This window comes from Squalius cephalus, assembly GCF_949319135.1.
Source record: "Squalius cephalus genome assembly, chromosome: 18".
NCBI classification, from domain to species: Eukaryota; Metazoa; Chordata; class Actinopteri; order Cypriniformes; family Leuciscidae; genus Squalius; species Squalius cephalus.
In genome coordinates, this window is record NC_137139.1 from 13,353,519 (window position 1) to 13,368,063 (window position 14,545).

Here is a 14,545-nt window from a genome sequence, read left to right on the forward strand (position 1 = left end):
TTGAAAATTTGAACACACAGAAAGTTGTCTGTGATGGGTAGGTTTAGGGATAGGGTTAGAATATACAGTTTGTACAGTATAAAAATCATTGTGTCTATGGAAAGTCCCCACAAAACATGAAAGTTTTCCATATAGTTTTATATTGAGGGTAAAAAAAAAAAGTTTTTCTGAAGGATAAGTGTTACTTGGGTTTGACCATCAGGAGCTCCTTATAGATGCTAATTGCATTGCTAACTGTAAAATTATTTTATTCAAATGAAGCTGCTATAGAAGAATAGCTTCAGTATGCTATAAGTATTTTGGTTATTGATACTGATAAGCCGATAATCATTTTCATTGGACGGACAATAAACATGTCAAAATAAATATTTCAAAACACACAAAAAAAAAACCTCTAAAATACACAATTTTAAATGCTACAAATGAATTTATGCATCACAACATTCACATCATGAAAGATTCATATTCATTTTGAGATTACATTTAAGTGTTATTAAATTATTAGTGTATTGAAACATTAACTTTAAGTGAGTGTTAGATGATGGCAAAGATGATGTTGTTATTCAAATAAGACAACTGTCTGAAAAATTTTTTTGTGGTAAAGCTCAGATGCAAGACCTCTTGGAATATGTTCGGTATGACTGACATAACTTGCTACGTTCATGAAATCAGAGACCCTTCCCTATAAAATCATGATGAAATCTGATCACATGTGGTCACTAGAGAGGCATTCATTGGTGTAAACAGCAGTCTGCATTGACTGACCATTTATGATCAGACCATGAATGTTAAAGTCAATGTGAAATGCTTTTCGAAACTCATTTTACTTCCGTCATGTAACATATGAAGTGAATCAGTATATTAAACACAAAAAAAGAATGGACTTTTTTTTTTTCCTGATTATATTGTGATAAGAAGACCGAATGCCTAGATTTGTGTATTATGTTGCTTGGTTAACATTATCCAATATATATATATATATTATATATATTATACAGATATTATATATTATAATATATAATATATTATTGATATTATATATTAATATTATATTATATAGATATTATTCTATATAGAACATCAAAGGGTTCTGTCAGACGCTTCATATAGAACCTTTTAGAGGTTTCCATAATGGGATCATTTAATGGATTTAGTTTTAATGAATTAATGTTGTTTTAATTCTTTTTTTTTTTTTTATTAAATTGTAAACATACTTGAAAAAATTTGAATTAATCCATGTTCCATTTTTACCATAATGCTGTTTAAAGAGTAGACAAATTATGATTATGACATTTGCTGATAAATAAAACATTTAAGGCGTTCTTTAAAATTGAGACAAGAACCCCTATGGGTTTTGTATAGAAAAACCGCTGAAACATTTTTTTCTAACAGTGTGGCCTGAATGATGTCAGAAGTGAAGGAAAGTAGTTTGAGAGAAAGAGAAAGTTATTACATTTTTAATAAAGATTACAAAGACAAAAAAAAAATCTGAGTAACATGCAATCAAAGAATCAACGTGGATTAAGAAAGTAAATAAGGTTGATTTAATTGACTTTAAAGGATTAGTTCACTTTTAAAAAAACTTTTGCTGATAATTTACTCACCCCCATGTCATCCAAGATGTCCATGTCTTTCTTTCTTCAGTCGAAAAGAAATTAAGGTTTTTGATGAAAACATTCCAGGATTTTTCCCCATATAATGGACTCCAATGGGCCCCAAACGGTTCAAGGTCCAGATGACAGTTTCAGTGCAGCTTCAAAGGGCTTTAAACGATACCAGACGATGAATAAGGGTCTTATCTAGCGAAACGATCGGTCATTTCAAAAATAAATAAAAAAGTTTAAGTTTTATAAGGACAAATGCTCGCCTTGCTCTGTTCTGTGATGCGCGTTCGTGACGTCACGTAATACGCAATTACGTTGAAAAGGTCACGCTTGACGTGTTTACAAATGTGCGGAAGGAGGACCATATACACATTTTCAAATGTATTTGTGTCAGTTTATCGTTTAAAATGCCCATTTCGTGTGCGTATCCTGGGTGCTTTAATATTAAAAAGCCTAAAAGAAAATTTTCTTCAGGACAGAAATTTTTCAAGCGTGACCTTTTCAACGTAATTGCGTATTACGTGACGTCACGAACGCGCATCACAGAACAGAGCAAGACGAGCATTTGTGCTTATAAAACTTAAACTTTTTAATTTATTTTTGAAATGACAGATCGTTTCGCTAGATAAGACCCTTATTCATCGTCTGGTATCGTTTAAAGCCCTTTGAAGCTGCACTGAAACTATCATTTGGACCTTGAACCGTTTGGGGCCCATTGGAGTCCATAATATGGGGAAAAATCCTGGAATGTTTTCATCAAAAACCTTAATTTCTTTTCGACTGAAGAAAGAAAGACATGGACATCTTGGATGACATGGGGGTGAGTAAATTATCAGCAAAAGTTTTTTTAAAAGTGAACCAATCCTTTAAACCCAGGTGTATAAGAGGCCTACATATGGTATTTTCACAGTACAAAAAAAAGAAAAAGAAAGACCTAAAAATACGATGAGTCCTCAATCTTCAGTTTGTCTTTGCCACAAGCAGAACAAAGCAGCCAATTATACTGCAGAAATCTGAGCGCGTCCCTTCAAGTATCAGCTGAAAGTTTTGGTTCCTCTCTTCAGTTTCATAAACTCATCCTCTGCTACGCAACATGAGCCATGATGAGCAGGCGTTATCTGTTGTGGCTTCTGATAATATCAACCAGAGTCATAATAGAAGTTAATTACAGCAAACGTATCAAATTGAAGCACAGGGCATCTTTCGTTCTGATCAGCTTTGTGCACTAAGACGAGCTGAAGGAACGCTGTTGGTGAGTTATAGATGGGTCAAGGAATGCCTGGCTTCTGTTCATCTCTTGGTTTCATTCAGATTTATAGCTCACTGGCTGACCAGGACTTGAGGTACGTGCTGGTTGACACGAACGTGAGTCATACTTGTGTCTCTTATACGAGGTGACCTTTGATCCCCAAAGATTCTGAGAGTGGAGGTCATGACCTATTGGTGTCAGCGTGACAAAGTCAGTCAGGCAGGAACTGTAGATGCTCTAGCCCCAGACCTCTTCAGAAAACACACTGCTATAGTCGATTTAACGTAGGAATTTAGTGTAAAATATATGAGGATATTTTGGGATTTAAAACCACATTTACTTATAGGTGTGAGTCTTGAAATGGCTTGTTCACACAGAAACTTACAGTAGCGTCTCCAATACTGTCTGTATGAATGCGCAACGGGAGCCAAGCCTGTATTCTCTTACCAACCATAACGACAGTGCCCAAAGTAATGTCAAAGATGGAGACATCCATAAAACTGAAAAATCACTTTTGACACGACAAGAGTTCAATCGAGCCATTAGTTTATCTGTCAAATCTGTTCATTTACTGGCAGCAGCTTTTATATCTGGGTGGAGAGTGGAGCATTTGAGTTAGTCCATTAGTCATTACTCTCTTATTTGATAAACATAAATAAATAACTATATTGTGAAATATTACTGTATTGCATTATGTCATTCTAATATGTTGATTTGGCGTTAAAGGAAAAATTCTTATTATTATCAATGTAGAAAACAGTTGTTCTGCTTAATATTTTAGTGGAAACCGTAAAACTTGTTTTTTCAGGATCTTATGATAAGTAAAAACAACAGCATTTATTTGAAATAGAAATATTTTGAAACATTATAAATGTAATGCATCTTTGCTGAATAGAAGTATTCATTTCTTTAATTCTATTGATTAAAGTATTAATTTCCATTCTCAGTCAGAGAATTGAATTGAGAATTTAAGTCAGCGCGAGGAAAAAGTCAGAATTGCGCGTTTATATCTCTCAATTCTGATTTCTTTTCTTAGAATTGCAAGACAAAAAGTCACAATTATCTTTTAAATTGTTTTATTCTGTGGCGGAAACAAGCTTCCATATCTTCTTGATCCAGTTTTGTATAAAAATTCATAGTAGTCCAATCCAATAAGTAGTCAAGGAAAAACATCACAAACATCACTTCCGAATTAAATCGCATTGCATTATGGGATATAGTACTGTGCTGCACACTAAACACATTCGGCCTTCTTCTATTTTAGTAAACATCCCTCACCATTTCAACAACTGAAAAAGTAAAACATATATTAACGTCTCCTCTTCTACATTACAGGTTAAAGGGATAGTTCGGCCAAAAATGATATTTAACCCATGATTTACTCACCCTCAAGCCGTTCGAGATGCATATGTCAATCTTTTTTCAGACGAACACATTTTCAGTTATTTTAGAAAATGTCTTAGATCTTTCAGTGGTTATAATGTGAAGCTATGGGGTCCACTCCTTCAAGTCCCAAAATGTGCATGCATCCTTCACAAAAGTAATCCATCCGGCTCCAGGGGGATAAACGAAGGCCTTCTGAGGGTAATCCGTGCAGTTTTGTCGTAAAAATATACATATTTAAAACTTTATAAACGAAAATAACTGGCTTCCGGTAGCGGTCGACGCGCATTCACGGCAGATGGATGCTGGCGTATGACGTAGGACGTAGGGTAGGAAGCGTCGTGACGTAGAACGAACGTAGAGTTTTGTTTTGCTCTGCTCTCTGGCTGCGCTGTCACGTTTGTTGGTGGACCCCATAACTTCACATTATAACCACTGAAAGATCTAAGACATTTTCTAAAATAACTGAAAATGTGTTCGTCTGAAAAAAGATTGACATATACATCTCGAACGGCTTGAGGGTGAGTAAATCATGGGTTAAATATCATTTTTGGCCGAACTATCCCTTTAAGGACAATATTGACAGCAAAAGCTTACAGTTATCCATACTTTAAAAATCCACAAGAAAATTTTTTTCTCAATTTTTTTTTAACAAACTATAACTGATACAGGAAAGATAGTATGAGAAGAACTATGAACTTCTTCTGTTATAAAGGAATTGTGCAATTACAGATGTACAGGAAGTTCATTGTTCTTTCTGAATGCCGTCCAAGATCGAGATGACCACATGACTGGACTTGTTTACATGAAACTTCAGTTTGCTGACTTCGCCTTTTAATACATTTTATTTCTATGGGACAAGTAGATACAAGACATTGAAAATTAAAAAAGCAAGGGTTTCAAGCTGCTGGTCTTTCTACCTTCCACCTTGGCTTTTGTCTCTCAGTTTACTGAATGCTGATAAGAGATGAATAGATTCAAGCGTGGACTTGCTGCCAGTGTGACCTATCAACCACAGTGTAAAACAGACTTTTTACTGATTTCTCAGACAAGCCTGGACATGTCAATGAAAGACTAATGTGCGTAGAGGTAGGAAGTGCATGGTCACCAGTCCTTATCTCATGAATACACATACAAACATGCAAGCACAAGCACACTAAATTATTTAAGTATTTGCTCAGTGCACTACATCTGTGTGAGTCCCAGATTTGAACTGTGAGAGTCATCAGGCATAGTCAAGTTTATCCTGCACAATTCAAACGCAAACTTGGCTGCATGGCTGAGAAGCTTGCATTAGAAACATGAACAATGTCTAATTTTCCAAGTACTAGTCTGGATATAAAACACATTTGCAAAACGTGTTGCAGTTCCTTCACTCTAGAAACACCTCAGCATGAGTATACTGCATACTGAATACAACTGGGTGTAAATAATAGAGATTTATTTCAATGGTCAAAAGAAAATCTGTTATTATCATACATCCTCAGGCTGATTTCAAAAACAATTTATTTCATTTCATAAAGATTTTGATGAAAATGCGCTACTGTTTTGTGTAAATTTAAAAGCAAAAGGCCATTAGAGTCATTATTACTATTATTATTAATGAATGATATTGGTAAATAAGTGTCACTTTCTACCTCTTTTTGACTAATTGCAGACAATGAATTGAACATGTTAATATGCATAGAATAATCATTAAAATATGTACAGTTATGTACCGTAATTTCTTCTCCCTTAAGTTTTGGACCATTAAACCTTGAGGTACTTGTCAATCACATATAAACACACATAAAAGACGGCAGAGTGACAGATGTATAGCAGGGAAAGAAAGCCGCAGGTGAATAAAAGAGTTATGGACGGCTCATAAAATGCGACAGGTGAAGCTTGTGTTGGGTTTATCTGACAAACATCAGCTTTTCTCACTGTAAAACTGCCGTGAAGGGATAAGCCATTTGCCTGTATATCTGAGAGTTTTGCATAAATGTACAAACCCTTAGGGAGTGTGAGCTCCAGGTATTAAAATTAAAATCTAGGCCACATTGACATAATGTAGAAAAACAAAGCGACAGTGGGACAATAAATCCATTTAAACTAATTCAAGAAAATATGAAAATGCAAATTAAAGGTAATGTGTATTGTTTTTGTGTGTTAAACACTTTCTTCTGTCCCTGTTTAATATGCTCTGTGTGTAAGTATCCTGACCAGCTCAACACAGCAACAGCTCAACCAATGATGTGAGTTTGGGGCGGGGCTAAACTGTTTAGGTAACCAATGGCAGACAGGGGGAGTCTTCAGGAAACCTGTTCAAAAGCGAGTGTTAGTACTCGGTAAGTCATAAATTCAGTGAGCATTATAAAAGCCTCTTTGTAAATAAACTCGCAGTAATTTGCCTGAACTTGCCATATCAGCACATTTAGATAAACACAGACAAATACATTGTCAATTCACATTCTGAAAAGCATCCCACGCAACCACATTGACTCAAAGCTAACTATTTATCCTTGCAGATGATGGTTTGCGCATATACAAAACATATTATATATCTCTTAAAACACCATTCGGCCCCAACCTTCTGGTAGGTATGTCCTTGAATGGGATGGTTCACCCAAAGATCTTTCTTCTGAACCCAAAATTAATTTTGAATCATTTGCTTAAAGGGGTGTTATAATGCCCTTTTCACAAGATGTAAAATAAGTCTTTGATGTCCCCAGAGTGTGTATGTGAAGTTTTAGCTCAAAATACCCCACAGATATTTTTATAAAGCATGTTAAAGTTGTCACTTTTTGAGGGTGAGCAAAAACGCATGTTTTTTGTGTCTGTTCCTTTAAATGCAAATGAGCTGCTGCTCCCGGCACAGGGGGCGGAGCTTCAAGAGCTTGTGTCCTTTTACCTCACACACACATGCACTGAAAATTTCTAAAACTTTTTGCCTTTTATGTTCAAACCGAAGTCAGAAAGATGGAGAGACTCAAGAAGAAGTGACAACATGTAGACAACATTTCTGAATGGTTAGTTGATGAAGTTATGTAGCCTAGCTTATGTGTAGTTATCTTCTAGTCATTGATTAGCATATTCTGTCTTGATAATCTATAAATCGTGTTCCGGGGGCGGGGTTTATGTAAATTTTAGGGTTGGTGATGTCACTAATGAATGTCGTGTAGTCCCTACCAGCCGTTTGTTGTAGTCCTTAAAAAGCGACTTCTTTAAAGTAAAATACTCCCTTTGCTTTGAACTTTGGGATTTGTAACTTTGCAGATGTTGTTTATGCTCAAACAGCAACATTACACACTAACTAAAGTTAGAAAAGTGAAATCATATTCAACCACCCCTTTAACACTTTTCTTTTTCACTCACATGAGGATGAGTAAATGATGACAGAATGTTTTATTTTTAGTTGAACTAACTATTCACATTATGATCTAAGAAAGAAAAAAATTATGAGAATGAACGAATGAGAGTTCGAAAGACAACAAACAGAAAAGAAAACAACAAATAAACAGCGGGAAAGAGCGAAACAAAGACAGGATTTGAACAGACATTCCTTATAAACACGCCAAAAATGAAGGTTGCATAAACACTGACTGAACGCTGACCAAGCGGCCCGTCTGTCTCCTCCACACCAACCATCCAGTGCCATCACATTACATTCAGCCTCTGGTATGCTGAGCTGAGGGTCATGGTCGTGGTAAAAAAAAAAAAGCCACCCAAAAATGAACATTTGAAAATGAACATCACCCTCAAGATGTTTTTTCCTACCATGGAAGTCAATGGCTACCATTATCTGTCTGTTTTCCAACATTCTTCAAAATATCTTATTTTGTGTTCAACAGAAGAAAGAAACTCATACAGGTTTGAAACAACTTGAGGGAGAGTAAATGATGACAGAATTCTCATCCCATAAAGGCTTGTAAACAACTGAACGCAAGCAAGCGGAATGACAGTTTAACCAGTGAACAGATTAAAACATGTCGGATTAAGAAACACTTCATTAGGAGAAAATCATTTTACTTTTAAACAGACTGGGCCAATAAATGTAAAAACAATCTTGTTTCCCTTAGGCCTAGTTTGCTTGATGTCAAACACAGCTTAACTTGCTCTATTGCATCTGAATAACAACTATAACAAAATACAAAACCATTGAAAATGTTGGACACACCCACTCATTTTGTAAAATAGTGCGTTAGTGTCCGCCCACTTTTTCAGCAGCGTTAGATGAAGTCATTTTTCTATTAATTTTTTTCCTATAGAAATATTAAAAAAGCATTATAAGTGATGAACTAAACCAACCAGCTATGAGGTGAATCACAGTATTACAAAATGTATGTGCTTTTTAATGTTTTAACCACAAATTATTGGTAAGTAAATTAGCTAAATTTAAGCAAATGCACTACTTAAAGTCTCCAAGCTGCAACCAACCAAAGTCCCCAAGTTGCAACCAAGTGAAAGGGAATATTGAATAGAGGGCCACAAGACTAGTAATGTGTGCTAACAAAGAAAATAGGGTCAATTTCGATTTCAAGACGACTTTGAAAAGCCATTGCTGTCTCAGAAAACTATCAAGACAGAATAAGTTTTTGGCTAAATATGGGAAGTTTGATTCAGAGTGGTTTAGCAGAGTTGTGTGTGGACTGTGGAGTGATGAATCAATGAAACACGAGTTTCATGGTGATGCTCCAGAGCAGTGTCTTTGAAAATCTGCTGAAAAATATAGTAATAAATGCATCTCTACCACAATGAGGCCTGAAGGAAGAGACTGTGTCGTTGTGTGAGGAGCTGCTGGTATTACTGAGCTACCCCATGCTTTGGAGTACTTTTATTGCAGAATGATTTGCTTCCCACAATTGAAAAGCTGTTATCTGAATGATCAGATGTGATTTTTCAGCAAGATAATGCTCCTGTCCAAATTGCAAAGACAACCCAGAAGCGTCTTGAGAACAAGTCCATCAGGCTCATGTTTTGGCCTGGTCATAATCCAGATTTGAACCCAATAGTGAATATTTGATCTCACATTAAACTCAAACGAACTGGAAGACATTTTCAACTACTCATGAACTGTTTGAAGCCATTAACATTGAGTGGACCAACACTGACTCTTCTTCCTGTAAAAAGCTGTCTGCAAGTTGGGAAGGCTTTTCCATGCCAATTTTCCAAGTTACTTTATCTACAGTATTTGTGCAATTCTTGCTCATTCTCCTTGCATGGGAGTCTGCGTTCTCCACAAGCTATTTCAGCATCCATGATGCTGTTCAAAAACTTCCACCAATCAGACGGTCACGGTGAGCAAATAGACCGTCTGATTGGTGGAAGTTTTTGAACAGCATCATGGATACTGTAGTTTTTCACAACAAATTCAGTTGTTACACGATTATTAAAAAGTTGAAATAATGCGAACAGATGGCTTCCACAAAATACCATCTAATATCAACCTTGCCATTTTTAAATATTTATAAGTTATCTTTCAAGTAATCAATTTCTTTATAAGGAAATGTAAAGTATGGTTTTTACTTCTGGAGCATGACTGTTGCACTCTATTATAATAATTGTCCATCATTTTTGGAATAATCAAAAAGACATCAAAAACATAAAGTTTGGGAAGTAGGAAGTGACCAGAAAATGTGAAATTATATTTACAAAATCAACTTCATGAGGTGCATTCTGGGAAGGAGTTCACAGTTCACATTCCTTCACTATCTGGTCCAACTTATCTATAAATAATATATTCATTAATTAATATATAATTGATACTTTTTTGAATAATATTATTAGAGTATTATTATTATTAAAGTATTTTAGTTTCATAAAAACAGTTATACATATGCACAATTATGTATCTATAAATGTATTTAAGAACATTTAAGTTTGTTTGTTTGTTAACGCCATGCCAGCTACCCCAGCTATATTCATGGCGAGAAAGTTAAAATAGGTTTTAAAATTTAGATCTTAGATAAAAATTCTAAAACTAGATCTGGTCTTACATAATTAAAAAATATTTTCATAAGAGTCAACTGAAAAATAAAGAATTGTAACAGAGTTCAATCTATCACAGTCCATCAAAATACACTTCGGTGATAATGCATTCTGGAACGAGAGGCATAAAGGAGGATCTTTAAGAACATTTAAGTAAAAACTTTTGACTACATTGTAAAAAATGATTGTGATTTTAACATTAAAAGACTGTTTAAACACTTAATTTGTACACAGAAAGTTTCCTTACCATATACGGTAAATAACTGTGATAGATCTAATTGTACATTTAATGTAATTTTACTGTAAAATACTGTTAAATTTACAGTTTTTGGAAGTGAAAACAAACAAGCCATTGTATAATTTACAGTGAAAAAAACGTAAATTTGCATTCCCACAATTCCCTGCGTGACACTTCACAATTGATGTATTTTTGTTGAAAAAACAATGTTTCGTCATAGTTTTCTTAGTTTTTTTCTAATCAGTTATGTACATTAGGGTTTTGTGTTACATTTAATGTTGTTTAATTAATGTTTATTGTTTCTTTTTAAATTTCATGTGTTACCATGATGGTGTTTAATGTTTGTGTGAATTAGGGCTGCACGATATGAGGAAAAGCTGCGATGTGCGATAACATTGTTTAATATTGCGATGACGATATGACTTGCGATAAATATTCAAATGTGAATGTTAGCTATAGCTAACAACAATTCCTGAATTTTTTTTATTTTTTTTAAATAGACATTGTAAAATAGAATATACTGTTCCCATGTCTTAGTGCTTTAATAGGTTATTTGCGTGATAGGGCAAACGTTTATTACCTGCCTGGATTACTATGTAGCGCGAGTGAGTGAGCGAGGGACAGTGTGTGTGTGTGTGTGTGTGTGTGTGTGTGTGTGTGTGCGCGCGCGCGCGAGAATGAGTGAGCGAGCGAGGGACAGTGTGTGTGTGTGTGTGTGTGTGTGTGTGTGTGTGTGCGCGAGTGAGCGAGCGAGGGACAGTGTGTGTGTGTATGTGTGCGAGTGAATGTTTGCGAGTGAATGTGTGCGTGTGACGGCACGCGATGACTGGTCGGAAAGCAACGTGTAGTCTGACATGTTTCTTGTCCATGACACGACAAGATTTTAGGAGTCAAAATCGAGTAATCTGATTCTGACACCGTGACTATCGTAACAGACACAAAAATCTTGTAATCTGAACCAGGTGTTATTCATCGTGTCAGGCTGTCTGTTGCGATGTGTTCATCGCGCGAGTTCATATCGCGATGACGATGAAAATTCGATGTATCGTTCAGCCCTAGTGTGAATGACACAGTGCACCTTCTTTAAACATTAATATTAACTCTTTTGTGGAAGAACTGCTTGTGATGAGCTTTGATTGATCATGTGACTCATTACTGCTGTGATTGTTAGTTGTCAGTGTATTACAATGGTACAAAACAGATATTAATACTTCAATAGGTCGGTAAATTAACATTATATCAGATAATGAAATACGGTTTATTACTGTAAATTTTAAGTTAAGTCTGTAAAACCTAAAATGTTGCTACCGTATTTTTTACAGTAAATTTCTAAAGACCACAGCTGCCAGTTTTTTACCGTAAATTTCACAGATTTTTTTTTTTACAGTGTAGTAGTGTATTTGCATACGAAACACATTGAATTTCAAACTATATATATACATTAATATAACTACATCAACCAAACTGTGTCAATCAGCACAGTGCTCTATGTAGTGATGGGATCAGAACTGACCTTTCATGTGGGACGGGGATGATGGAGGACGTGTGCGGGTGTGGTGTTTCGGGAGATGGAGGGAGACATCCTGGCCCTCTCACTGGGCTCAGAGCCTCAATGTGAGTTTGGTCTTGTAGCCTGATGCCACTCAGGATCAGGTGATGAGCAGGACAGCCGTATTTAAGGACCCCACCTGAGCTCTGTTCGTCCTCTTCTCTGCCACATGCAAACTGAGACGAAGAAGAAGAAAAGAGAGATATACTTCTGCTTTACCAGATAGCACATGGCTCCAAAGAGACTGAGACAGGAATTCAATTCGGTTTTAGTCGCATAGCATTATAATTTTTCCTTATATTTCTTTAGGATGGGTGTTTAGGACGTTAAAGACTTGAAGACAAGATAGCCTGACAAGAATAGTTTTCTCTCTGTGTTAATCGCTTGAAACAGAAAGTTGGAACGGGAAATGTTGAGGGGATTGTCCCTTTTTTTAAATGCCAAAAGTTAATCATGATTTGCTATTGCTATTGTCAGTAACAGGTGGTAAAAGAGACATTCTCTTTCCAGGAGAAATATCAATTCCAAAAGTTGGACAGTCCAAGATGAGTCATCAATAATTTTGGTCCATTTTCCTGGAAAAAAAAAAAGACTTCCAACATGACTCAAAAGCATTTAAATTAATATGTTACTATTATTGAAATCTAAATAATCTAGCTCTGATCTAAATTAATATGCTTAAAAAACATAAAATCAATATGTAAACTAAAATCAAGTTTATTGATCTTGAAACCTTTGGAATCACAAAAGCTTATTATTGTTTAATAATACTACCAGTTTGTGTTCATTAAAAAAAAAAGAGGTTGAGAGCCACTGATCTATGCTAAAAGTTAATTTATTCTCAAAGCTGGAAAACATTGACCAAAAGCAACAAAACGTCAATACTGAATATGCTTCATCTAAAATCTAGGGCCAAGATTAAATCTGAATTTATGAAGCATCCTGTCAGTTAATAGTGTGACAAAACACTGCAGTCGTGAATTTGTTGCAGTACAGGCAGAGTTGCATTGCCTGCACAGCTCATATCGGTCAAGTTCACGTTCATCAGAGCAGAAACATTATATGACGCGTCATCATAGAAGGGGGCGTGTCTGGAACTCCTACACTTCACTGAACAGAGCGAGTTCTAAAGTGAACGCTCAAACGTTCGAAGGAACTAGACGACGCATATGGTTACTTCATACAATAAGCTAATCCATAAGCAATGCATAAACCATGACTACAATAAAGTAACTTTCTTTTCCTTTTGTTGCATACAATGTAAGTTGCAGATAAAAACACTTCTTTTTTCGATCAGTAAATATCCTAGAAAGTCACCATGCGACGTTGAGAGGAAAAACCAAACGGTGTTCCTGTAAAAACAAACCCTTCCACCGGCTTCAGCTCGCGTTAGATACACTATGGGGGAGGGGTGAATCAGTTAAATGTACCAACCCAACCCCCTGTTTTTTTTTTTTTTTTTTTGTTTAAACTTTGAACATGCAAGTTAAGTCGCCATCTTAAACCGTGCAAAAACAGTTAACGCCTCGCGATTTTAACGTCGACGACAGTATAACTGCAACGATAAAATTAAATTGCATTTACTTCCCAAGCAATTTTTCCATGCAAACTTGAGTTTAAAGCGAAAAGCAGAGCTGCCATCGTAAAACTCCATCATAATTGCCGACAGTCGTTTCGACTTGTTTATAAATGCAACAAACTGTCAAATTAATAAGTGAATGTATGCAAAACTTGAGAAAGCACCACTTACTTTCTTATGAATGTAGTGCATCTCTCTCGCTGAGGTATAGTAATGTCCATTTGGAGAGATTTCCTTGCCAAAATTCCTGAAAGCACCTTCATGCAGCGCTTTCCCGGTGACAGGCTCGCGCGTGCTCGTGCTGTCGCTGGCTCGAGGCTGCTCGAGAAGCCGTTTGGTAGTCATTTTCAACCTGGATCAAATGTGACTTCACAAGATCACCAGCTTTCTGTAGACTTTAGTGCTGAGCGGGATAAGATGCATTTAATAGAATTGTGTGGACTACGACTCCCTGTCGAGAGTGTATTTCACTACGGACCCTAAAGCAGCCGGTAAAAGTGGATAAAAATGATTGTTTTGCTTTTCTCTCTCGCCGAGCCCGACGCCACGCCCACTCTATCCTGCGCGTGCAGCCAGGCGAGATCCGCTCGGCCACTCCCCTCATTGATTCTGATTGGCTCTCGACATACATAAACATTCTATTTAGGCACGCGGCCATCGCAGACCTGCAGCTGATTGGTCGTTCGGGAAACGTCGGAGTGAATCTTTTCGAGGGTTTAGGGGGTGTGTCTCGATGGTTTTGCCGGCCGGTGCAGACAGAGAGGAAGAGGAAAAAAGCCCCGGTAAAAATTGACGCACTTTTAAAACGAATTGTTTCTCAGTTTGAATGTCTATTTACGGCGATAAAAATAATGAAAATATTCACTCTTCTAACGCAAAACAATACAAACATGACTGGGAAATACTTTTAAAGAGGATCCGCGCTATCTTTGCTAAAACACACACACACACACACACACACCTCAAACCAGTCTAA

The 14,545-nt window shown here is 36.3% G+C and overlaps 1 protein-coding gene across 2 annotated transcripts in view; it reads right to left on the bottom strand.

The window, feature by feature from the left end:
• The window catches only part of slc2a4rg (SLC2A4 regulator), a 70,339-nt gene extending 56,213 nt beyond the window's left edge, over positions 1-14,126 (bottom strand). For both annotated transcript variants that reach the window (XM_079849819.1, XM_079849818.1), the window contains exons 1-2: positions 13,741-14,126; positions 11,955-12,166 (exon numbers count right to left, since the gene is read on the bottom strand). In XM_079849819.1, coding sequence (XP_079705945.1) covers positions 11,955-12,166; positions 13,741-13,914 — 386 coding nt within the window. In that variant the 5' untranslated portion in view covers positions 13,915-14,126. The remainder of the gene's footprint in view (positions 1-11,954; positions 12,167-13,740) is intronic.
• Between the last annotated feature and the right edge of the window lie 419 nt (positions 14,127-14,545).